This window comes from Egretta garzetta, unplaced genomic scaffold (genome assembly GCF_000687185.1).
Source record: "Egretta garzetta isolate BGI_Z169 unplaced genomic scaffold, ASM68718v1 scaffold163, whole genome shotgun sequence".
In the NCBI taxonomy this organism is placed as follows: Eukaryota; Metazoa; Chordata; class Aves; order Pelecaniformes; family Ardeidae; genus Egretta; species Egretta garzetta.
The window spans coordinates 2674012-2701838 of NW_009259308.1; the positions used below are offsets into that span (position 1 = coordinate 2674012).

At 39.9% G+C, this 27827-nt stretch overlaps 1 protein-coding gene across 1 annotated transcript in view; it reads left to right on the forward strand.

The window, feature by feature from the left end:
- NEGR1 (neuronal growth regulator 1) overlaps positions 1-27827 on the forward strand; it is a 161305-nt gene that overhangs the window by 127831 nt on the left and 5647 nt on the right. The window contains exon 7 of the mRNA XM_009636145.2: positions 3991-4032. Within this exon, the coding sequence (XP_009634440.1) occupies positions 3991-4032 (42 nt within the window). The remainder of the gene's footprint in view (positions 1-3990; positions 4033-27827) is intronic.

A 27827-nucleotide genomic window follows, 5' to 3' on the forward strand; every position in this document is an offset into this window, starting at 1 on the left:
CCCCCAAGTCCCTCTCGGCAGGGCTGCTCTCGATCCTTTCTTCCCCCAGCCTGTATTGATACCGGGGGTTACCCCGACCCAAGGTGCAGGACCTTGCACTTGGCCTTGTTGAACGACTACATCAGCCAATTCCCTCAGGACTCTGGGATACATCTCATCAGGTCCCATGGACTTATGTGCGTTCAGGTTCCTCAGGTGGTCACGAACCTGATCTTCTCCTACAGCAGGAGGGGTTTTGCCCTCCCGGTCCCCCTCATGCCATCCATCAACTTGGGAGAGGTGAGGAGAAAGGTTGCCAGTGAAGACTGAGGCAAAAAAGTTGTTGAGTACCTCAGCCTTCTCCTCATCTGCTGTTACCAGCTTGCCAGTCTCACTCATCAGCGGGGGTACACTTTCTTTAACCATCCTTTTCCGGCTGATATACCTGTAGAAACGCTTCTTACTATTCTTTGCATCCCTAGCCAAGTTTAGCTCCAGCTGCGCCTTGGCCTTCCTGACCCCATTCCTACACAACCAGGCAGCATCCCTATACTCTTCCCAGGATGCCTGTCCCTGTTTCCACTGCCTGTGCAGTTCCCTCTTCCTCCTTAGTTTGACCAGCATCTCTTATCTCAGCCATGCCGGTCTCTTCCCTTCTTTGCCTGATTTCTTACACCTAGGGATCCAGAGCTCTTGCACTCTGTGAATCACATCCATGTATATTTAGCAGCCAGTGATGTTATGCCAGTATCCCTATGCCCAGGACACTCCCATTTCTATCTTTTTGGTCCCAGCTTGAATTAAAGCTTGAATTTGTTTTAAAATAACAAGATGCTGTTGGCTCACGACTGCCTCACCAGAATAGGCAATTCTGAAGATAACGGCGAGGATCCTGCACGCAGCAATTCAGACAACACCAAGTCTGTAAAGGGCAAGCTAGGAGGTGGTGTGAACACATCGCTTTCCCTCTGGTTTGTGAAACAAATCTAAAAAGCTCTGCTCAAGGAGAATTCTCCCCTGAACTCACAGAAATATAACAGATTATCATGTTTTTCTATTATACTTTCATGTTTGTTTTTTTTTCCACAACCACCCTCGAAAATTTTACCAGTCCAGATCTTATAGGATTAGGGTCCCAGCAAGAAGTCATTAATATATTTTAATTTTAATGAACCAGTCTAGCGTGCTTATAGGGAAACCAGCTGGTTTTGTTTTCTCTCTATAGACCTGAACAATTTCATGAATAAAGATTTACAAAGAGTTTTAGAACTCGAAACTAGAAATATATAAATCTCTCAAATTTCTTGATCTAATAATATATTTAAAAAATGAGATTTTTGCAAGAATAATGCATGATATTACCGCCTTCGTTTCCAGCCTCAGTGATGCTGTGATTCTGTGACTTTATGCTACTGTAAGCACCTACAATTAAGTCTAGATCCAATGTTTCCAAGAAAGGCACAATCCTAGTAAAATCCCTGCTGGTTTGGGTATGGTATTTTGCGTTTTAATGAAAAATTGTACTCATTGAGTATGTTAATTTACTTGATTGTTGCAAAGAATGTTGTTATTCTGTAGCAAGAGGAACCTTTTCCTTTATAGGAAGCCATAGCAACAAGAAGGATTGACTCCTAAATTCACAAGAAAAAGATCCTGGTTTTTTAGAGTAGCCAGAAAAATAACTTTTGCCATCATTGTACAATGCATTTGAAGCAAAGGTGATATTTATACATGAGAAGCAGGTTGTAATTTCTCAGAACATAAAGATTTGGAGGAAATTAAAGACCACTAAATCAAATTATTATAAGACTCATAAAATTGTCATCAAAACACAAAACTGAGGAATTCTTGATAATTCTCTGGTTTTTCTGAATCACTTGTTTTAACACCATTTCCTTTTCTCCAGCTAAAATCAGATTTGCTCTATGCAGGACTAAAATCTTTCATAGATGGAAAAATTTTGTCATATTGCATTTCCCTTTTTCCTTGCTTGAAGCACAAGCAGCGCTCCCTGGCTGGGGACATCCCCCAACAGCCACACAGTGCTGCCCCGCAATTGCTCTACCCCGGCAGTGTCTTCCCCATGCAATGAGATATCAGGCAGGACCTTCACTGTGCCTCTCTCCTAAGAAAGCAGAACTGGTGTCTTAAGCAAATTGATTCAAAACCCACAAATACATTACTGTGGCTATGGCACAGTTTCCCAATCCATGCTAATGTGACAAAGCCTGTCTTTTTTTTTTTTTTTTAAATTAGGTATTGCTGAAATCAATTTAGTTCATCAGTCTTCACTGTGCAATCATTATTTCTCTAGATTTCTGTAATTTTGCTTTACATCAGTGAAATACACTGGGAAAAATCCTTGTTTGCACCACAGTCAGTTAAGCAGAAACCTTAGGCTGAAGCACAACGCAAACCCCACAATAATCCTCTACCATCGTTTATGTCCTTCACTGACTTTGAGTCAGCCTTGCTGGAAGCAGTCAGCTCCTGCTACCCTGCAGCCCAGCACCCGAGCACCACGGCAGGGTGTACAAACCACACATCCCCTGGGATGCTCCTGGCCAGAGCAGGATGGAGAGCACCCTCATCTCCGCCTGTTCTTTCCCACTGCCCCAGCTGCCATAGTGGGAACCTGTGAGGGACGTCTGGGGACTGACCAACAGCCCACAGCTCTCCCTCTCTCCATTGCTGCTTCATAAACTGCTTCTATATAGGAGTAGGAAATCTTGATACCAGCCTTTAAACCCTTTTCATGTTAAAGACTGCTCAAGATGTCACCAACCTTCATGGATTTTAAATTTCAAATAAAATCATAAAGTTGGAGTAATGCAGTTGAAATTCCATTTTACATTAAAAATGTGATTTGAATTTATCAGTGACAATGTATTTGTCAAGATGCCAAATAAAAATTAAGATTGGAAACAGTCATCTGTATTAGCAGAATTCTTAGCATCAGTAATTTGGCAAAGAAACTTCATAACTTTTTGTTTGGGAAAATATTTGTCTGTTATTTCACTTAGAATCATTTTTGCATCATATTAACTTGAAAAGTAATTGCAGGGGAAAAAATGCAGAATTGGGTGCGAGCAGAGAGTGTGCTCGGCTGTTACCCGCACATCCATTGTTGTCAACTCGCTCACGTTTTTTTCATTAGTTTCTTGTTATAGTCAAGATATGGTCAATGATCTTCCAAGCTTGGTAATTTTGTCAAATCTTTTTTAAGAGCATTGAATCACTACAGTGAGATGGTAGCTTGCTTCTGTGCAAGATTGATCAGGACTGGTATTTCATTTTGCATAGCGCTATTCAAAGCTAATAAAAAGGCACCGAATAATGAATTTTAAAGTAAAATTATAATGAAAAGCCAAAGGTGATTTTTTCATTAGACTGAATGCTGGAGAACTGTGCTCTTCTCTTAACTTTTTCTGTTGTTTGTGTTGGTTGCCCCAGGTGAAGTAAACATCTTCAAAATGTGCTTGATGGTTTTGATAAATGTTTTCTTCTGGAAAGACTTGAATAATTAAGAAGATGTGCACTTTTAAAAGTTCAGTAAAGCACAAAACTATCACTTAAAAACATTCTTTGTTCAAAATTGTTACCTTGACATACTCATCATAAGAAATTACCTTCAACGAAGTGAGCAAAAATGCCTTTTTCTAGGCAGGTTTCGGTAATTCTCAGGAGGAATGGTTTTGAGCTTGAGAACTCCAAGGGTGGCTTTGCGAAGGTGGCAGGCAAAAACACTTGCATATTTGGGAGTGTGATGGTCCCGATGTTGTATACTGGTGGCACATGAATGGCATAGCTGGGAAAAGAAAGACACTGTTCGTAGCCACAGAAGTCTGGTCGACTGCATGTTTGTCACAGGCCTGTGATAGCCAGCCCAATCTTTAAATAAAATTGTCGTGTCTGTTGCATGACTGTTTTCTGTCTCATTCTGTATTTGTCTTCCATGTGTGATTAACTCCCAAATGTTCTCTTTTTTTTTTTCCTTTTCCCTTTTTGTAGAACTTATTGAGCCTACTACCTCTAGTCCTGTCTCAAGCCCAGGTCAGTATCCACATACATTCACGAAGTATGTTTGGGTACTTTTTCTCAGGGACTCATAACCGATGCATCGCCACATCAATAACTGGAATTGATAACGGGCAGCTTTGTTGTGGTAGTGCTGGACTGTCTCCTTCCCGTCTTTGTGCACTCATTGGTTTGTCTTCCCTCCAGGCTTCATATATTGTCCTTTTCTTAAATTTCCCCTTTTGAGAAAACCCCTCCCCACATCTCTGTTTTTCTGCCATTCATTCTCTGCCCCAGGGTGATGCAGTGGATGTGCACAGGGCAATGCAGCTGCACGGTGTAATTACTGTGTTTTTTCTTTGTGATGACCTGACTCTTCTCTTGTGTCGCTGTAAACATGAACGTTGGTTCAAGGCTTACAAATTTCTTGCTGTCTCATCACTGAATGACCTGTAGGATGGATCTAAGACCCCTTTGTGAGGTCCTCCTAGTTTTAGGGTGCCAGAAGCTGTTCCTGGAGAGCTGAAAAGCCTGCCCTTGTGCTTGGCAGGCGGTAAGAGGTCCTGACCATTCGTGGTGATTCTCCATTTTCTCGGGTGTTTCCCATTGCTGTTCCCCAGCAGGACACCCTCAGTAGAGCTGGTCAGCCCGGTGCAGGCTATTGAACAGGGACTGCCCTGCCCAGAGCTTGTTAAAAGATGGCCTTGGGGCAGCCTGTATCAGTATTCCCAACCACTCTCCAAAGGGTTTGGAAGGGGTAAGTCATGACTCTCATGTATCTTGCTCTAGCTGCCATTGCTTTACATTAAACACCTTCCCCGAGATGCATTTACAGTGTCAGACCCAACAGGTTGATATTATTTCCATGTGCATAATATGGTAAGATGTGCAATGCTCAGATCTCCTCCAAGGAGGAGTCTCGGAAGTGTTATCAGGATCATCTGGGTGACAAACACAACTAAAATTTTCCTCTAGCAAAACCTACACGTGAAGTATACTTTTATTTTCAAATTAACATAAAAAGATTAGAAAGGCTACACCAGAGAGCCATAGCAATTGACGTAATCTACTCCCCAGTTAAAAGTACAGATTAAACAGGGAGTTACAAAAGAAAAACTAGGCAGCAGACTGATCCACCCACCTTAAAACTTACAGGAGTAGAAAGACAAGTGTATAAATCTTCTGTGCTTTTAATTAAAGGGCTTAGGAAGGGCAGTCTCTGGTGTCCTCTGCGGAGATGCTTGCTGTGCAGAGGCGCTGCCTGTCTGCCTTCCCGTGTGCCCTTCTTCACCACCAGATTTTCGAAAGCACTCTATCTCTTTTATGTGCAGAGGATCTACTATGTCTGCAGTTGCAAAGCCAGTCACGAAAGGGACTGAGCAATCTCTGCGTGACCACCGTTCATCACAAAACACAGCAACAGAAGGAGTGGGAGGGGAGGGGTGGACGTAACCTGCAAAAAGCTGATAGTGTTTGTAATAAAAGTTCCCATCGTTGTGATTTTTCACAGTTGCTTTGGACTACCAAGCAGCTGAAAATAAGCTAAGAAATTATTTTTATAGCTAACAGAAGCCAGGAAGAAGAAAAGAGTCGCGGATGATATGGCAATCGTGCAAAGTAACGATAGGAGAACCTCGGTCTATGTGTTGTTTAACGCTGTTTTTTGTAATTGGTTGAAAAGCCCCCTTAGCCTGGTGCTATTCTGAGCTCTGTTCAAGGAATGATGGTTTATGCTGTATGGTTATGGTTGGAATAGACTCTAGTAACATTTTGTGGTTTAATCTCCGTAGGTAAGCACTATAACAGAGAAACACAGTCTTTTCTCACTTTAAAAAAATTGGTGTTCAAGTAATATAGCCTCTAGATGTGTTTGAATTCTTGCTGCCTGCAGAAATTTACTACAAATGAGCAAATTTATATGTATTTTGGGGAGCAGGATGGAGATGGGGAAATGGAAATGAATAGCATCCTTTTATAACTATCCCTGCTTTAATTCTGAGAGCACAGCATTAAATAGAGAGGTCTTTTTCCAAAGTACAGTATAAAATTGAGAATATGAAAGCCTTTGAACACAACAGAGGGAAAATTTAGAAGAAGCTAAAGTTGCAATAGATATGAAGTTACATGAGCCAATCCAACTTTAAATGACTGAGGAAAGGACTCAGGTCAGTTTGCAGATGAAAAACAACATCTGTTCCCCTGAAAGACAACAGGAAGGGGTTTTTCTTAAAAGAAAATCTCTCAAAATGGATCAAAATTTAGGACTGAGTCCTTCCTCCTGGAAATCAGCACTGATGTCAGCAGTGGCATTGCCATGTAATGTTCTGTTTGCCTTACGTAATTAAATAATGCTGTGATAGTCCCTCTACTTTTCTAATTTTAGTCTGGTAAATAGCTAGATAATACCATCACTATTGCTACGAAGTTATACAGCTGCAGAGGCAATTAAAAAGTTTCCAGAGTGCCAGAAAGTGAGTCCCTCAAGTGCTGCAGTATCAGCAGAGAAGACAGTAGCTTGGGCTGGGAGATCATGAGAGAAAACTTGGGTTATTTGTCCGTAGCTGCTTATGACAGTAAAATAATATACGTGACTTTGTTTAAAGTCAGCCCAGGAGGTTTTAGCCAGCAGCACCTGTTGGATCTCTGCCTGCCTGCCTGCCCTGCTTTCCCTCATGCGGTGGCAGGAATACAAAATGTGGATAAACCTGTAGAAACTCCTTTTTCCTCATGTCTTGCATCAGTCAGAATAGAGAGCATCAGCCTACTTCTTACTTAATCTAGGCTTTGCAGCTAGCTGGTTAATTACTGCTGTCATTTACAACTTCTCTTCATTGCAACTTCAGAGGATGCTTTTCCTGGAGAAGGTGTTGCTGCTGGAAGGAGACAGATCCTCCTCCAGTGTTTCAATAATGAGACAAAGGTTATGAAAGAAACCCCCAAACTGAGTCAATATTTAACTGCAGATAGATGAGGGAGAATTGCAGGCCAAGGATCTCCCATAAACCAAGGTAAATGACTGATGTTCAACATTATCATCACTGATAGAGTTTTCCAGGATCTTTCTTAAAGCCCAAACTGGGAAGTTACTTTTTGTAGAAAGTAAAGAATCTGTAGTAACTCTGAAGATCTTGAAACCACCTTCTGTTGAGCTTTTAGTCCAACTCTGCATACACTGTAATTACCCTATTCTCAAAACATTTTTGAAAATATTTTTCATTGCTATTAGTGTGCAAATATATTTTGGTATCTGGAAGGAGTAGCATAAAAGAAAAAATGTCGCTGGCATGTTAAGATGCTTAAACCTGGAGATGCTACTGCCTCTGGCTCCTACAGGTCACTTTTGTGCAAACTCTATCAGCATTGAAATTGGTACATACGAAAGACCATTCATCTCACCAATTTTCCTTCTCATACTCAGTATAATTACTCTAATCAACTGTTTTGACCTTCTTTTGTTAAAAATTGTTTATAAGATGCATGTGTAAAATTTCAGCTCAGAAATTTTGTGACATTTTCTAGATGTTCATAAGCCATGTGACAACATCCCCAAAATGTCTTTCAATGATTACCTATAAGAAACATTTTTCTTTAAAAAAAAAAGTCCTTAAGGATTCCTTACAGTTCCAAACGATAGGTGGCAAACCATTTAAAACATTTACAACTAATGCAAAACCAACACTGTGTTTGAGAGCCATAGTGATATGTGTGTGCATTCCTCTGCTGGAAACCCTTTTTACATTTGGGAGTTTACTTTCTCAATTTTAAGTGACAACACTTAAAGCATGTAGAATTAGCTGCAAAAGTTAAAGAACTGGGGCCACAGTTGGTGTCTATTTTGTCAGCCATTGCCAGGAGCTGTAGTTACTTACAAATCTTTCATCCTTTAGTGTAATTAGTTCACAGGTGGTGTCTTAAAAAGCCTTTGAAGATGCTGCTGAATTCTTAATGCTGACTAAATAAGTAACAGTGACAGGTCAGAGAGAATAACTGAGGAATTTAATTAATGATTTCACATGTTATAAGGCACTTTTATAAAAATTGGGGTTGGAGAGAGAAGGACTTTAACTTATTTAATTTTCTCAGGAACAAAAGCGTATGTTTAAATGAGCACTCTGGGCAGGTTGGACAACTCCTTGAACTTCAGTTACTTCTCCCTAATGTGCTTTACTGCATATCTAGTACGTTTTAATAGGCTAGAATACCAAATAATACTTAGTCTTAAGCAGACTCTATTTTTCTCATCTGAAACTTGTCAACCCCTTATTTTTTCTTTTCTTATGCATTGGAATTCCCATTTTAATCAATAAATTATCTGCATAAGGAAAATCTATAGTTTTGGACTATAAATCTCGGAATCTATGGCATTTTTTCTTGCCATTAATTTTGTCTTTACATGATGAAAGCACCATGTACCTTAAACTAAGGATTTTTCCATGTACAGCAAATACTGGAGTGGAGATGAACCCTGAGGCACAAGAGAATGATCAACCTGGAGAAACAGCTGGTCGTTCATCTTCATCAGCCAACACTCAAAATAGTTTCTTTATCTTCCCGGTTTGTGGAATTTCTTCCAAAAACTAAACAAGTATGAAAAGATGATCAAGATCTAGGATAACAGATCCTGAATCATTGCAAGTTTAACTTCTAAAATACATTAGAAACAGATGTCTGTTTGTTCAAAGAGCTTTTGACTCTCAGTGACCACTTCGCTGCCTCCCAAATAATTCCACCCTGGGAAAGAATGCAGGGTCTCCCACACTGCCCTCCATCTCCTTCATTTGATGGTTGAATCACCCTCCATCACCCAGTGGAAGAACACTATTGGTACTTTTGTCCCAGTTGACAGACATAAAAGCATACATAAGGTTACTAAGACTTGCTATGAGTAAGTAAGCATCAAACAGGTAAACAATCTCTAAAGAAAAAAAGATCAATTTATCAATCTTATTTGTTAATTATTTTAAAGCTTTGTATTCATAATTTATTGTGGACATTTCTGTTGCCTTTCAGAACTCCAGGCAGGTGTGAAATTCCAGCATAGTTCTCTCTACTGGAAAAAAAAAATCATTTATTTATTCACCCAGCATTATGCATCTGCACACTTTATCCAGTGTGCAATGTGTTACTGTAGGAACATGCAGCAGAGTGATGCAGGTTCTTAAACCAGGAACACTTAGAATTATATACCAGCCCCACTATGGGAAATAACTGCCTTTAAATTATTACATTCATCAGCTGTTGCAAACAGGTGAACTTTATGTTTCTAAATCATTTGTGAAAGTCGCATTCTCAAAGTAAAATCTGTGGAATTAGGTAAATGTTTCTGTTTAAGTAAAATGCATGTTTCAAATAACTCACAGTCTGCGTTCAGTGACATTCTGCAATATTTAAAGACTGCATCATTTCAGAAGGCTGTTTGAACACAGTAAATCTTAAGTATATTATTCACTGCTTGCTGAATAGACGCATCATTTAATATCAAAAGAGCTACTTTCTATCAGGTGAAAAATAGGATTAGAAATAGGTCATTTTTAGTCCATTGATTCCTTCTCTCTAAACCAGTACATAAAATGCAAGAATATTTTTTCTGATATTGTATTGCCTACATGCCTTCTGCCATGGGGGATTTCAATATTTATGAGTTTTTCCAGAAATCTGAGAAGCCCACTTAAGAAGAAAATCTGCTCTCACACTCACCAGTTCGTTTAACCAACAAAATCCAGGGTTTCACACAGAAATGAGAATGCCCAAATATTTCAGAATGTAATACATTGATCAGTTTGCTGAAACTTCACATTTTAACCAAGAAGTGCTCTTGAGAAATGCAGGAAAGCAGTGCAGGGACATCTATGAAATAATTCCGTCATCTATGAAAAGGTTAGAAGATGCGGAAGGCGGACAGAGATGCTTAGTTTACTAGCTGTTGCTGCTTTGGTGTTGACCCTTTCTCCTGCCCGAGTGTTTCTGATGCCGAGTGATGATCCACATCTTGCAGGCTTGGTTGGCAGTCTGAGCCTGAGGCTCCTCCACGTTCCTGAGGGATGCTCACCACTGTGCGTGATTCCTGGACTCCAAGGGATCGGTGTCGTTGGCATTGTTGGTTTATTGTTATATGTAGTCAGTTATGGTATTGTAAATGGCATCAGCATCTGTTGTGTATGTGTATACTGTTTATTAAGTACCAATATAGATAAAATGCGTGACCATCTCAGTCCACGTCCTCGAGATGCCTCCCCATCTCAGTCACGCAGTGGTACCCGGTGCCGTACAGGCGGCGGAGGAAGCCTGGCAGGGGAGAGAATCCTCAGCGTGGTGCCGAGGCACATGGGCTGGAAATGTCTGCTCTGAAGGCAGGCTGAGGGTAGCAATCCATATATCTGAATCTTGTTCTCTGTCTACAGACATGATTTAGGCCTATGCTCCCAAAGTATGCCAGGAAATCAGATGTTGCATATCTAGCTTGCAACACAGTAAGTGTGATTCCATTCAGGTCAATCTGAAATGTGAATTATTGTGTTCTTGCAGCGCCGTAGCGTGTCATGTATGCAGGAGGCAGTGACTCTCTGCAGTCCTGCACCAGCTCCAAAAGTGCAAGCAAAAGCACAGTGCAAATCTTCTAGCTTGCAACACTGCAAGAGATGGTAAAGCTGCTCTAAAAGACCATGCATATACGGACATGTTCTGATTGAGAAAAGAGGAGCGGGAGATTCCAGAATGTGATTCATTACCAAAAAGAGAGCAGTCTTTGTTTTTATTTATCACATAAGGGTATGTTTTATGTGAAGGTTTTATCAGCCAGAATTGGCTGACTACAGTAATTCTTACAGGAATAAATATGCATATATCCATCTAGATGAGATGTGTAGCCATGTGCAGAAATTTAAATGTATATATAACTACATATCTCTAACTTCAGGGAGGGTCCCCACTCTTCACAGAATATAAAAGAGCCTACAGCTACAGCTGGTTGGAAAGGATCTGACAAACTTGGGTTGTTAAGGGAGGGAAGGCTTGGGGAAATAGGGGACTTGTCAGAAAATGCCTATTTGAAATCTCCATGAATATGTCAGTTTTAAAGAAATTCAAATAAAAGCCTGTTGAGTTTTGAGTGGAAAAAAAATTACTGGCTTCCTTCCAGGCTACCCGTCTCATTCCAGGCAACACTTCTTTTCTTGTCTTTTCACTGTCTGAATTTCTCACCAAATGGAAATTTCAGTTTCTTGCCAACTGCATCTAGAGTATCTATGCAACATGGACATTTTGATGCAGCTGCCAGCAGTATCTCCAGCTAGGGATGAAAACCGACATCCAGAGAGAATACAGGATCAGCCATTTCCTTATTCTGAACCTAACGTTTAAAGGTGTATCTTTGCATCTTTATCTTTCCTTAATGAATACCAATCACAAGGCTCTGTGTACCAAACTGTTTTATAAACTGGTTTTGGCTCTTCTTTAAACTTTCCAGATGAGCTCTTAAGCATGCCATCAGGCAGCCCAAGAAAGACTCTATGATCTGTTTTTCTTCCAGTAGTCTCTTCTGTGTTAAAGAAAACAGAACAAAAATTCTTAAGAAAAAACAAGATAGTTGGGCCAAGCACGTGTCTTTCAAAGAGCGTGGTCATAGAAGGTTTACACAGCAGCTCTGAATAATTAAACAAAAATTGTTTTATCACAAGTTGTCACTGCTCCCAGGAGCAGTGATAAAACCATCTTGGTTTTATCCTGCCTTTCTGCAGGACTACACGATTATTGAAGGTTGACCTTCCTTAGAATAGGGAATGCTTTCAAAGGCACAAATACAGCACTGAGGGCAGTGGAGCAGTCTCTGAACATTCAGGGTGGCTTAAGTGGACTTTGACTATGAGCAGAGAGAGGTTGCTCACTTGTGGAGAATGATGAATAAAACACAGATGGTTTGCTCAGAGCTGGACCAGAGCTCAGAGTCTAGGCCATATTACTTTATATTATAGACTCAAGCCACTCATACAGTGTCCTGCTACACCATGACCTTTGCTTTCTTCCAGGCCCAGCTGCTAATGAGAATTTATCACCCAAATACCAAAATTTCAAAATAAACAATTGCTTGTCAAGGATATAGGGCAATCCTCAATGTGAGTCTGGCAGTACCAGAAGTTTATATCTCTGAGCAGCAAGACTTCATATGAACCTCACACCTATTTAGGGGACACTATATAGGTGGAGGGAAACTGTTAAGAGCTCAGGCCCAATTTACTGTATGCTAGTCCATTAAGCCAGTAAGGTTTACAAGACAAATTCACTTTGTAGTTGTTCCTGTGCTTTGGCACATTTTCCTGTACATGATTTTCATTAAGTCCAGATTTTAACTGAGCCTCTGAATTTTATGGTGCCACAAAAAACTATGGAGCCATCTGGCTAAAGTTTTAAAGGTGGTTTTCATTAGGATGAAAGTTTTTTAAAATATTTTACCATTTTTAAACTGCTGAGTCAGACATTTTTGTAGGAAAAAGCTGTTGGCAGTAGGTAACAGAAAAATAACTTAATGGATGAGTGGCAGCCTGTTCCCTCCCACCCACCCACCTCTATATCGTGCCACATTGTGATAAGCGATGTTGGGTGATGCTGGGATATTCAGTGATGCCTGTCGTTCCAAACACTGAGACGAGATGATTGACCTTGACATCTTTTATACATCCTCCTTTTCATTTTCGAGGTACATGACTCAGCTTGCATTTCTCTCTCAGTCGTATTCCACAATGGCAGGGATGCATCTCTTTGACTTTGAAAAAAAAAATTGATAGAACTTATCCTTCTTAATATCTCTGATTGCAACAGAAATGATTGCCTACCATTCAGCCTCCTTATTCAGCAAGCACAGTATATAAAACTGCACTGAATGAGTTTTCTGCCAAACTGAGGCAATTCAGAGAACAACTCCGTTTTGAAAGCTCAAGAGCATGTTCACTTGAATGAACGGGGTATGGATTTTATAATAGGAAAACAGCAAGTAATTTGAATAGTCTGCAGTAAATTGTCAAAGCAAAGCACTCTGGTTATAGAGACATTTCAGGAATAAGCAATGCCTGTGATGTTGTTTGTAAGGTTTCCATACCTACAGTCTCCTCTGTCCTCCCCTCCCCTGCAAGGTACAGTCCCAGTTAGTGTTTCACTTTAAATGAAAAAGGAGTTGCGTTTTACAAAGACATAGAAATCCTCAGCCTGTTAAATGCAGGTTATCACTATCCAGGTCCCATTCAGTTATTCGGAAAGTTCCTTTTGTAGAAACTTGAAGGATTTTAGTAGTAAAGGGTTATATGCTGTAAAAACTAGGAAAAAAGTTAATTGGTTTTGGAGCAAAATGTATCTTTCTCCCACATACCTCAAAGACTATCAGAGGTGGTTTTAAAGGCATCCAAGTCCATGTATGTCTTCCCAAAAGCACAGCTCTTCAGGACAGGCATGGCGTAGGGTATACACACAAAACAAAGCAGCCTTCATTCCCAGAGAGGTTAGAAAAAGGGAAAGGTTTCGTCACTGACTGCCAAACTTTACCTACTACCCAGAGGGGAATATATATCATTTCCCCTTCTGTTACTATTTTTTTTAAGACTATGACACCCCTAGCTACTTTGAAAGTTGCTAACATTCCTGCCAAGTGCCATGTACTGTTTTCTGTCTTGTCTTTCTAAATCCAGATTTTGAGCCAAAATCAATGGCACAAAGAAATTGCCCATTGCCTGGCTGGGAAATGTTTCTGACAGTCTGTGTGTGCTGCTTTCTCATGAACAGAGGGACACACACGATGTCGAGTTTACCTGGTTGCAACCTGCAAATACAGCGTTATGCTAAGAAGAGCTGAGCCGCAGCTCACCTGCAAAGTGATCACTGAGAATGCAAGAACCTTCTTTTGGTGCTTTTTGGTTTCTGTTTCAAAGTGCATTTTAATGGTGAGTGTAGTGTACTTCCACTGAAGAGACCAAATTCCTGACTTCACAAGGGTGACGAGGAAGGGGACAGAAAATAACATGCAAAAGAGACTTTTTGCAGCTGTCCTCAGCCACCCAGTAACTCGGCAATTGGCAGCAGGGTCAGTAGGCTATTGCAGTCGAGGGGCCTTTTGAAGCATGAGCTCGCACAGCAGAGTGCAATGCTTGAGCATCTTCCCTGAATGGTCTCATTAACCTTCTTGCACATATTTCTTAGAAAATACATCTACAGAAGTTAACTTAGTTTTCGCCAGCACATTTGCTTGCAGCCACGTTGTGTCTCCTCCCACCAGTACCAGTGTTCCGCCCCAGACAAGGGATGGAGAGGGCATGGTGACACTAAGCATCTGCAGAGCAGGAGATGTTCAAAAGCAGCATCTAGCGGGAGCTGTCCTGAGGATAATACACTCCACGCCCTCATCCCCTACCATTAATCAGCATTCATTGGGAAGGGGCCTCCCACAGAGGCACCAACACTTGCTTTTTTGGGTTTTTTTTGCATTCTCCACCAAAATATTGTACTAATTGATAGTGATTTTCAAAGCCATGAGTCTTAACAGGAGTTTCATGCCTAAAGCTCCCAGTCAGCTTTGAAAAATCTCAACTGTTGGGTTTTTTTTTTCTCTTCTGCCTAATAAAATATGCAAAGCTGAGCCATAATGTCGCAAAAATCCTGTGGATTAAGCTGAAAAGGGGGTGAGGAAGGCTGTGCACGAAAAAACCTCCTGATGCAAAAACTTCTCACCAGCAGTGAAAGCTGCAGAAGAGAAGCAGCATCAGCCAGGCAGGGTGGGGGGCTCTGCAAAGGAGCCCCCACCAGCCTCACAGTTCAGGGAGCCCCAGCAGAAAGCCAACCCAAAGCCGCTCCAGAGGTGAAGGGTTTCATTCCCCCTTGCACACACAGGAGGTGGCTGCAAAAGCTCAGAGTCCTCCCAACGGCCGTGCCAGCTCCTGCTGCAATCCTTCAACAGAAAAGTCCCAAATAATTAATCATAGGGAGCAGCGAATAAAGATAAATTGCATGGCATATTCTAACACAAAACCCTTGGGGTTGAAATCTGAAAGAACTTTGGGAAGAAGAAAATCTGCATGTTAATGAAAAGTAGCAAATACTTGATTAGATTATATGCACTTTCTGTATATTTTGTGGATGGACTTTACATGACGTTCATTAAGTTCTCTTAGCTCACAAATGGTGGACCCCAGAATTAATGCAAGAGCATTAAAGCAACAGCTTGTGTCCCTGCACAAGCAAGAGGCCCTCTGACTCGGAGGATTAAACCTTGCCACAGATAGAGGAGGATGTATATGAAATTCACATGCCTACATCAGTGTTGTATAACATACATATCTGGAAGACCTATTAAAATTCATTGAAATGAGGACCTCATAGCTTGTCACACAGAAAGGAGGAAAAGAGCTACGCAGTCACAAAAAACCAATTAAAATAAACCATCTTTTCTAGAGTCAGCCAACAGATTTACACAGTTTATAAGCTTCTCTTCACTTTCCCCTAGAATCAACATCTTGCGAGTAAGAATAACTGTAGGTACAGGAAAGATACTTGGGTAGCTGAGTAGGAATAGCTACAGGTGTCATTTGTACATGAAAAAGCAAAAGGTAAGTTGTTGGAAGGAAAATATCTGTTTTGCTAAGTGTTGCTGGGAAAAGGGTTTGTTATACTCAGAAAGTTAAGCATATGCTAATGACAAAAGGAAGAAACTGTATATTTATAATTTGCATGATGGACTTGTTCATAGGAAGCACAGTCCTCACAGAGCCTCACGTACTGCACAACAGCCAAATTATCTTTAATGGGGGGCAAAGTGACAGGGGAGATGGATGCCTTCCCCTTGAGTCATTCTCTGATAAAGACACATCGCTTAGCTGCAAGATGACAAACTATATGTTCAAAGTGACAAATCATTTAATTAAAATTTACAAGCGGTTAAATACTGTTTGACCCAAATGGAGGCAGTTATCATGAATCAATTTTGGAGGAGGAACTCGACTTTTCAGCAAATCGATAGCTCACAGCTACAGCACCTGGACACTCTCCGCATTTCTTATGTGTGGAGAGCCCTTTTGCTGGCTGCTGTAGAGTCTGGTTCAGAAAAGATCTCAATCAAGTTGAAAAGTAGTAACAATTTTACTTAGGCAGTGTTTGAACACTCTCAAGTTTCATGAATAGTTAATGTCACGTCAAGTGTTCAGGAAAAACGCTCTTGTATCTTAAGAGCAAATAGCTCAGATTTTGATGAGTTATGTTTTTTCATTGCATATACAGGCCGGTGGAAATTGCAATCATCTTTCATGAAAAGGCTCAGCAGTTTTTATTATAGGAAAGTAAGGGTGGCCATTGCATTTACTAACTAATGTAGTAAATGTAAAATTGCCAGGGTAACACGCTTTTTTATTTATGCTGCTGAGCGCATAATGTGCTCGTAGTTTCATAAAAATATATATTAGAGGAATTTCACATGCCAGCAAGCTGTAGATCTCTTTTATGTATATGACTTATCCAGTGTCCTTCTATTTAAGACATGCCCCATTACAAAGAACAAGATTAAGCAGTGTTGACATACAAGACAAACTCAAGAGATAATACTGTTCTAGTCAGTTATAATTCAAGGTGGCACCATAATTTAACTCTTCTGGAATTAGTAAACAGCTCGACTTTGTTATTTTTTTCATCCATCACCTCATTATAATAAAAGCGCTATTGGTGATTAAGTGATTGGGTATTAGCACAGTTCAGCAGTAGACTTCCATGATTCCTTATTTTTATATACCTATAAAACCAGAGCAGTATATACCCTATGCAGAGATATGACCAAGAGAAACCCCAAAGAAATGCTTAAGAAAATCAGCTGAATAAAAAACGCATCTTTAGAAACCATCTGACAACCACCTCACTGGAAGATTTGTTTAAAGGTTGTCAGCTCCTCCAGCAAAAAAGTTCCTTTCTCATACACTGTCACCAAAAAAAGGCAAGAAATCATGTACTAACCTGCTTAGCTCAATATCCTTTGTCAAGATCAGAAGAATGATGTTGAAACTGTCCAGAAACTGTAAAGTTCAGTGTAAAAAATTATCATTCACAATGTTATATGACATTGCCTCAATGTAGCAGAACCAACAAAATCCTCGTGATATATGAGAACTATCAAAGGTTGCCACCGAATACATAGATTTAATATGCTGCTTAATTCAAAAGCTTATTTACAATGTCACACTTCATTTTGAGGAAAATGATTCTGACAACCGATCATTTAAAATATAGAAAGAATGCTTTACAAAAGGTCAGAAGTACAAATATTTTACATATTAACTACTAATAAATTCATTTCCTCTAAAAGTTAGAAGGATCAGCAAATGTCTCCAAAGCTATTTACAGTATTTCAGCACAAGACTCAACCTCTAATTACCAATGCAAGTTGTAAATAATTGTCAAGTATGCAGATGAGCCAAAAATTCTATCAAATTAAAGTAATTAGCTCCCAAGTCAAATTTTTCTGTCGCATTAAAATGCTTTTCCTTTTCTCAAATGTGACACTTACAAATGAGGGCAACATTGTCAGAGAAGCAGTTATTGTAGGCTGCCAAAATTATGTGCATAAGTACCTGAAAGCACACGCCACACATATTACTTTCAAAACAACCTGTGTTTCTCAGCAATTGACTTTATAACTCCATAGTTTTGTTAGAGCATCACACTTCTGAATTGGGCAAATTTATCAAACTTGAACCCTTGCAGGCGACTCAGAAGTTACATGCTTTGTATGGAAATCTGAGCATGGTTATCTGTCATGGAGAGCCATGGTTTCTGGCTCTTCTTGGTTCTTCTTCACTGAAAAACCTTTCCAGACCTCATGGTTTGGGATACAGATGAGAATTGGGTCCCCAATGTTACATACTACAACACAGGGATGGGGGAATGAGAATGGGTGGCTGTTTTGCTTGTTTCAGTGCTTTCCCTCCTGCTTTTCTAGTCTTCTTCTCAATGTCCTCTTAACCGAAGCTGTGTTTACCACATCCAATGGAAGATCATGACACATTCTCCTCTGTTTAATTTTGGGCTTCCATGCAGAGTCCGATGTCAGCCTTCTAGCTTTTATGTCTTCACCCTTTGTGTATTTTTTTTCTATTTGTTGTTTTTTATTGCTACAGATGGTAACAAAATCTGGGCTAGATGCGTGCTGTAGATATGTAGATAAGAAGGCAGTCCCAACCTTAACACATCACATCCAAAACCAGCAGTATGAGCAGAAGACTGCATAATATCATGAAATGATTTCATTTTTTATTTGCTCTTTTCCTGCAAGTTTCCCTTCAAATGATCCCTTTCTATTGCTAACCCCCTCTACCTCTACAGTTGTTGCTATAACACACCTTCCAGGCAAGACAAAAGGGTTTGGACTCAAAAATACAAGTTGGTTTCCTTTACCTGGACTGTGCCAAGAGCAATGCAAGTGAAGCATGGCTCCCGGAGTGGAGCACGTACATGGGGAGGAAAGGTTTTTTACGGGTGAGGGATACTCTGGTAAGACCTGTAGTTGAAAACTATATTAGGTTTCTTATGACATAGAAATGTGTTGTACTTGTCACGTTAGCAAGCACATCTGTCAGCTAAGTACTTCTGCAAAATAAGTAAGACTTTTTAAACTTTTGAATAATGACAAATATGTATGCCACAACACTAACACATTTTTGAAAAGCTAAAATAGTCTAAAAAAATTGAAAGTTTCGACTAGAATGCCTGTCAACAACAACAAAAAATATTATACTTATGTACTTCAGAAACAGCATGTACATCACACTGCAGATATACAAAAAGTCATCTTTCTAGAAGCAAAGCTTAGAAGATTAATGTGACATCCATATTTACTCACCATAGTGTAGCTCCAGGGTTAGGTAACCATACAAATCATATAAGCCTACAATACACAGGAACTACAAATGCCTAATATGCTAAGATTTCACATAAATAAGTTCAACAGAAATTATTTCTGATATCAATTATAAAGAAGCATTTTAAAGTAATGAAGAGCTTCAGTAGCTACAACATTTAGAAAACTGATCTAATAGTGATTTCATGGTTCATTCTCAACAGAACTTCTTCTCTCTTCTCTACAAATTTTGAGTTTTTCCATACATGAACTCATAAAAAAATGGTTTTCTCACCAAATATGGGGCAAGAAGGACAGTTTTGGAGGTGTACATTTGTCTTTTGGTTACAGGTTAAAATATATGATAATTAAGAATATCCCCAGCTCAGTATCTATTGTGAACTTGTGTCTGAAACCATGTATGTCTCAGAACTAGGATACCTTTACTGAGATCTTGAGAAATATGATGAATCATAGAACAGCCCACGTTGGAAGGGAGTTCAAAAGATCACCTGGTCCAACCTTTCATGGGAAGTTGGACTAGAGGCAGTTATCAATCCTGTTTGCAATTACCATGCACCATCCCATAGAAATACAATGCAAAATATTTTTGTATCTGACCCTCAGACTCTGGTGCACAGTGACGTAATACCTCCCTACAGACACGCAACTAGCCCATTTTAAATATGGGGTCATTATTTTTTACCCTATCCCTTCTTATCAGAGCTAGAATGTGTTACTCTGGGCAACGAACAGCATTCTCGTAAATGGGGGCAAGCATAAGCTGCGTTTCCTGGCTTTGCTGACTGAACTGGTGTTATTAAAATTATTTTTCTGCTGATAGATAATAGGATGCTGTATATTGTGCTATCCAGTTTACACAACTCTGTAATGAGGCATTGGCTTTCTTTTATAAAGCATTGGTAATTCTGAAATCCAATGGAAAAAATATTCAGTGTGTCCAGGTCTCAGTTCAAGGAATTAATGCTTTAGCCAGGAAATTCAGCAGGCTTCAGATGTCTATAGAAATGTCTCGATAGTGAAACTCAAGATATTTTCTCTTGGCTTTTTCTTTCTTTTTTTTTTCTGACAATGACCACAAGGTCAGCCCCCGCAGCGCGCATCACTAGAGGGAAGAGGCTGGTTACACAGAACGGCTCATCTATTTAAGCAAGAAGATGCAACACCATGTTATTTATTGCAACGCCATGTTATCTGTCAGCCAGGTTACACATATGTTATAATTTTTATTTCAGTGTTCCAGCCTACTAAGCACAGTATTAAGGGAAACATTGGCTATTAGGCTAAAGTTTGGGGTTTTCAGCAGGGGGGGAATTTTGGTTTAGTTTTTGGCTTTTGTCTAGAGGTGCTTACAGAGAGATTGCATTTCTGAAGCCAGCCTGGTAGCTTTGCCTGCATAAACGAGCTGGGGAGACAGCAATATGATAATCTCCCTTGACTTTTGTTAGAATTTTGAGTTGGAATTTTCACCATTTCATGGACTCTTTTTATTAAATAGGCCTTATTTTGCTAATGAAATCCTAGATTGTGTTTGTAGCTCATTAATACATTGTAGTAGATCATATAACTCAATCAAGCTACTCTAGGTTTGCATTGATTCAACTTTTTTCACATATACTCCAAAAAGACAGAGTGGATCTGATTCCAGAAATCACTCTTAGCCTTTGGGCTAAGGAATAACTTATATTTGAAGGCAAAGTTATTTGAGTCACTGAAGATAACCTTACCAAAGAGATTACTGCTGCAATAAAACAAGAAATAATATTCAAAAAAATCTTTACTTCTTTTAATAATCCTTGGGTAAATTATTTTTAGCTCATCTAAAGAAGGATAGGGAAGTTTGGCAAACTCAAAGAAAATGGTAATCAGGTTTTATTTCAAGCCATAGAAACAACAGTGCCCTTTAACTTATTAATAGTTCTAATGTGAGAACATGAGTGATAATTATAGCCCTTCAGGGTCTGATCCCACAAAGATAGGGGTTAAAACTGCAAGTTTATGTAACGTATTTGAATCTGTCGTTGTTCCTATTATACAAAAAGAAAGAAGAGAAAGAGGAAGGAGACTAGAAGGCAGCTCTTAGTCTAACGAAGTGAAACCACACACAGGTGGTGCCTGTGGAAACAGGGCAGTCAGATCCAGGAGGAGACAGAGCTCATCCAAAGATAAATTTATCCTGAGATTAAGAAAATTCCTACCCATTCAGAAGTGCAACTGTAGAGAAACCTTCCACTGATTGCTCCCAGTGGAAGACAAGGAACTGCTTTTAAGATAGATCTTAAGATATTTATGACAAGATATTTATCACGAGATATGCTGCAAGAGCAGAGCTGGGTTCAATAAGCCAAGAGACATATGCTAATTATAGGTTCCACAGCTGCGTTCATTTTTCTGTGAGAATTGAAGATCTGTTTAAAGTCTTCTGTGCAGTTTGCATACAACGGGCATGTCCTTAGGCCATCAGAAAGAACTGAGAGCCAGCTTCTAGGAGAGGGTAATGGAGCGGCAGCCCGTGCTCTGGGCTGGGGAGTTGCCTCCAAGAGCTGCAGGCTGAGGCGACTGATCTTTGTCTCTGCCATGAGCCACCCTCCCTTTCCTCCTGTGGATCCTGTTATATCTCCAGTTCCAGAAAGAGATTAAATGTTTCAGTCACTGCTAATTATGATGCATTTCTGGATTATTATTTTTTAAAAGCCCAAAGAGAACATCTAGAAAGGTCTCTTCCCACAGGCAAGGGAGAGAGTGTCTACTGGTTTTTTTTGACAGATATTTGTACACACTGCTCTTAAAACTCTGCAATGATGCAAATTCCTCATCCTTTCCATGTAACCCAGAATTAAGTTTGCCTTCATAGCTAATCTGGGTCCTACCTGCTGCAGGTCAGACCTGTTTATCTTGTTCTATCTGCTACAGACACAAGCAGATTATTCCCTTACCTTCTCCAGGGGGAATCCTAATGTGTATCCCATGGTTGTTATTAGGACTCCCTTTCCTCCATGGGTTTTGAACAGTCCTGCTGTTCCAAGCTTTCCTCCTAGGTGAGATGTTCTCGTTGTTCTTCTCTGGGCTGTGTCCGGTCGCTCTTTGCATCTTCCAAAGTGACCCATCCACACCAGGCAGAGCGCCCCCATGCCAAGGAGAGCAGCAGCACTACTTCACAGGCTGCACTTCTATTTACACACCCCCAGAAACATATTTTTCCTTTCACAGCAAGATGATCCACTGTAATCACAGATGCTTTTCTGCGGAATTGTCACAGAGTCAATTCTTGTTCTTCCAGTACACGTGCAGTCGGCTATTTTTGTTAAAGAGCAGAATTTTTTTGGCCTTATTGAATTGATTTTTTTTTCTAGTCAAAAGATTTCTTTTAGTGACTAAGTTTATTCTGAATTTTAATCTGCCCTCTGAAATGCATGTGGCTCCTTCTCATTACAGCACATCCAGCTTTGAGGTTCTTGCATTAAAATCCCAGCTCAGGTCACCTTGGGACAGTCCCTGCATTGCTAGTCAGTGCTAGAAGACTTGGGGGAGATGGTTTGGGATTGTCGGTGGCTTGGTGCTTGCTGCTGTTTGTTCTGAACAGCTCTGTTCAGGCTCGGTTTGCTCTGACGGACAACGAGATGTCTGTTCAGCGCCATCGATTACGTGCTCTGCTTTACTCTCCAGACCAGGCACTTGGCTGATCTCTTCTGTCGCCTTTCCTGGCTAAAGGCAGGATTCAGGTGGTGACCTGGTTAAGTGCAGGGTTCATCCCAGGACTGGGGCTGGTATCTCCCCCGTCTGTTAAAAGTCGTCTTGGACCTCTGAGGCAGTACTGAAGTTCCTGAAAGATACTTTATGTGTTCCAATATGACTGCACTTCTCATCAGTACAAAGAAATTTGAGATAACTTGGGTATAAAGTATGATATATAAAGCAAAATTTTGTTCTATTCCCTCACAGTAATTTTCCTCATAAATACTTCCTGGGATTATGAAATATTCCTTGCAGTAGAAACCGGGTATGTCAGGGCTGTACTGTTTTATTCTGTTAAACACTAAGGCACTCTGTGTTCAGTGCCTGCTTCATTTATCCTATTAATATATTACCAGGATTCTTTTCCTTTGCATTATTTAATGGAAGGGGGTTTTTATTTGATATGATCAAGTTTATCTGCGTCTAAATGAAATTCCATTAAAGACATACCATACAACAATGCATAAGGGTTTACAACTGAGTTTGATTTTGCAGCTGCAACAGGAGTGTGTCTGCACTATCTGAAAGGTTTGAGTGAGCCTGCTTTGTCTGAGCACCACTATTTTTCTGATTTTATGATACCCAGAGATACTTGTTTGAAGAAATAACTTGATAGACAGCGGCATGCGGCGAATCTATTATTTACACTGATTATCTACAAAACAGACTTTTGTGTTAGGGCTGCTATTGTTGAGGGTTTCTCCAAATCACCACTGCCCATTTTTCATGCCTTACCTGAATCCATTGTAAATACAGAAATATGGAGTAACAAAACCAGTGCATGCCTGGCTCCCACTGAAAAGCCCACACTTACAAGCACTACTGAGTAAGAACAACAGCAAGAACATATAATTAGAGTGAGCAATAACTACAGGGATTTTTAGGTACCACTGTGTGATAATTGCCTATAAATGGGGACTTTTCTATTGGCAACCGTATGCTAAAATTTAAAATGCAAGTTTGGAAACAAATCACACCTAGGTAATAAAGTTTTAACAATACCTTTTCATTGTGAAAACAGTAGCAATATGAAGTGCTTACATTCAAATGTATTCAAATGCAGTAGTTTGGGTTGTATGGTGGTTTTTTAACAATTCAACAGTGTACTGCATGAATAGAAAATGTTAATAGCTTTGGTAGGTCTCTAACGATCATATCACAAATAATCAGATGCTGAACTCCTTCAAAAAGCGCATGTTGACACTGAGGACCAGAGTGATTCCTTTGGCACATGAAGTAAAAACATCCAAAATCAAGGGGTTTGAGTTATCAGGATCTTGTGTCTATGTGTAAGGTGTCCCATGTGCCTCCTTTCTTGGAGAGGATTTTTTTTCTAATATCTTAACACTCTTCAACAATAGCATCCATATAATTGGAATTAAAAGATTATCCTACCCTCTCTCAATTAAGTTACCCAAATTTTGCCAATCCATCTGTAACTTTGTATGATCAAATTACTGTGATCTTTTTAAAGTATAGATAGCTGGAAAATTTACTACCATTTATGAGTGTGAACAATTGAGATGTTTGTTTCTCAAAAATAACACACACACCTTTTTTTTTTTTTTTACATTAAATGTTTTGCTGTGAACAATAACCACCAGATTTAAACCTGGACTTCTACAAGGAGAGTCAATGACAATTTGGAAAATAAAACATTAGATTTTTGGAAGCTGACAGGAAGTAGGAATGAGTTCTAGAAAAAAAAATACAATTTTAGGGTTCCATGTGTTAGCACAGCTTTTGAAAGTATGTGGTTCATCAGAGAGGCTGCTGAGAGGTGGTTGACCCAGGCAGGTCTCAAGGCAGTGAAACTGGGGAAAAGCAAACAGGAGATGGGAAAAATCTTAAAGGTAGCTTGATTGAACGACCCCTTGGCACCGTCATCACCCACGGAGCATGGCTGCTCCTTGCTGTTGCCCACCAAAGCTCTTCCCAGCCCAGGACCATATTCCCAAATGCAACTCTGCCAAATTGACGGCTAGATCTTTAACCACATCCTCTTCAGTCTGAGCATGGGATGCTCTCCTTAGAAAAGAGAGCAATTCTGTTTGCAAGGTAACATGTTGCTGATGAGTCAACCTAAAGCAGTTGAAGGTGCTTTCATATACATACTATATATATTGAGATGCCTGCACTAAGAACTTTTGAGAAGTTGCTGACTTTGGAAATGCTTTGTTCCAGAGAGTTATTTGAGAACAGAAATTAAGACACTTAAAAACCTTTTGCACATAGTTAACAACCTCCATCAGTTATGGTTTTGCTTTCTCTATAAGCTTAATGAAATGCAGCTGTTAAGTGTTCACTAACAACTGCAAAATGTGTCTGGCATGCCCCATCACATTAATAAGCAAGCAAAAATCATCTTGCTTAAAATTTACATTACTGTGTGTATTTTTAGCTGGTTTTAAATTAGTACTTCGCTGTTTACAATATTTAGCATGAGTTATTTGTCGGTGTGTGCGTGGGTGGAACGGGAAGGGCGACTCTGACTATTGCGGAGGGCGCGGAGGGCACGGAGGGAAGCGTCGCTCTTCAGCTGCCTCCTTGGACGTCTGTCTCCGCAGCCAGGGAACCCAAGTTCCCAGGCAAAGATCCCCACAATTAGGAAATAAGAATGCTGGGTGGCTGGGCTAGTTATGTTTCGGTTGCTTGACTTTCTTTTTAGTCCTGTAAATATAATATTTTACATTTTAACTGAGAATCAGTGTAAAGAACCAGTTTCAAATCAGATACAGAGCATATCATAACTGTGGTCTTTACGACCAAAACAAGAAATGCTTCTTTCTTATTTTCTGTGCATACACAGAGATACACACGAACACACACAGGGATAATATTTCACTTTAAAACATTGCTGGTGGCATATCTATCTCAAGTATTTAAAATATAAGCTTTAAAATTTTAGTGCTACAAATAGTTGGGTTTTGCTTCTGCAGTTCTAGCAATAATCTTTTATTCTCTGTATTCCTATTTTAAGACTCAAAAAATGCTACATTCTTCATTTAAATTAGAAGTAAGAAACAAATCGGCATAAGCCATTCATTTTACAGTTTCTGCATCTCACAGCAGCCTTGTGTGAATGCCGATGAATAGGACCTGACAATACCCCTCTCTTATCCATTCCATCGATCTACTCGGGGGGGCTCATCTTGCAAATCTTCCTGCTAACACTCACATTTCAGAGAATGACAAAGCCACTCTTTTAAGAACTGCACAGTTTTGGACTATATCCTCTACAGCTCTGTCTTAGAATAAGCCGAAGAAGTCGCATAAATCCATCCAGGCAGAGTTTTAGCTCAGGGACAACTTTTGCAATATTTCCTGTCTCCTTTCTCAAGGATTTTCAGGTATATTTGTCTCGGTAGTGCGGAGTGACTCCTGGCTAGAAAATATACAAAAGCAAAATTCTACCCAAAATTACACCCATGTGACCCAGAGAATGGCTGCACAGGCAATAACAGAGCAAAATTTGGCTGTTCCCTATACTAACGTATTTGATGTAGATGATGCTATATGAAGGTGGTGTCCTCCGTGCTCCCAGCATAATCCTTGTCCTTATGGTTTCATGAGCAAGGACTGGGGAGACAAATGAGCACTGCATGCAGGCGAGGACATGTCCAGTGGTGTTGAGCTACCTTGTCTAACAGTTTGTCATACTCAGTAAAAATGTTTTTCAGTGCCTCGTGAGCCATCACATAAAATGTGTTTCACTTTTCTGAAAGCTGGGGCTGCGTAACTTGTCACTGATTTCTTCACTTGACTTCCTTCACTGGGATAAGGAAACAATTTTGGCCATACCTCATTTATAAAATAATCTCTTGCAAATGTATGCCTTTATTTAAAATATAAGTATTTTGCATGTCAAATGCATTCTGGGGGTGTTAGCCTGGGCAGTGCTGTATGTTTTTCTCTCATTAAAAGGAATTTCAGTGATTCATACCAGTAGCAAAGGAACATCAGACTGGAGAGGACCTTCTGAGTCACCACATCCAGCTCCCAGCTACCACAGACACAGTCCAAATGCATTTCAACATTACTTAAATTATCAGCTTTTTCCAAGTGTTATTATCATGGTCAATGCTCTGTTTAATCAAAGTCTCTGTCTGGCACACACTTCAAAAGGGCCTCCTTGTTCAGATTTATCTATTTAACTTCACCAGCGAATTTTCCATCACTGTAAATTTCCTGTCTCGGGCACTCAGCCCTGAGGATGATTGCATTTGCATAAGACTAAACAAATCGGTGTCTTTGCTGATTCGTTTTTACACAAGATTTTAAGTTTTTGTTCTCCCAAGGTCAAGCTTTCTACAATCCTGCCTGGCGTCCGAGGCACAGAGTGAGGTTTCCCTTCTTGCAAACTTTCCTTTGGTCAAAACACTCGCAAGCCTGTTCTAGCACTCTCCAAGCAGATTACCTCTCCTATCACAAGCCATTGCTTTCTAATTCAGTCTTTTATAGACTGTCGACCCACTCCTCCAAAGCCATAAATCCTCAACTAACGTCAAGTGTAACAATATTTAGAGATGTTATCTGTAGGACTCAACTGAGCCTTCAGAGTCACATTATCTTCCAATCTTTTCTTTTAAAAAAACATTTTTGACAGCCCAGTCTTTTGCGTCTCTTTTTTCTTACTGCTTTGACCTTGAGTTAGTTTATCCCGACCTTCTCCGTGTATTTTAAATGTTGCACAAAAAACTATTTATTAAGACTTTCCTATAATAAATCATTAACCTGAATATAGTTAAATGAAATGCTTATTAACATCTCTCTGCATAATCCATTTAACAGAATTAGTCTTGCTTATTCAGACAACCTAAAGAGGTCCATGCTTTTGTCTACAAGGCATCAGCATTAAAGCTTATAATTATTTCTGGTTAATGCAGTCCTTGGTGCTAGAAAATGTTGGTTTGCGCATTTCAGCATAGTACTTTTCCTAATCTCTTGTATTAATTAGAGATACTGATATAATATTACTTTGTTCCTTTCTATTCACCACCAGGAGAGATGTCTGAATATAATCCTATCTGTGCTAAGAGCATGCTTAAATATTTTTACAAATGCTAACATTAGGATTATGTAGAATAATCACTAAATTAGAAAAAAAGGAGAGCTTGATAAGAGCACGTGGCCTTCAGAGGCAGGCACACAGGGACTTTGGCCAGCGGTCTTGCCCCAACAGCGGTGGAGGACATGGTGAATGCTGACCTTAGCAGGGGTT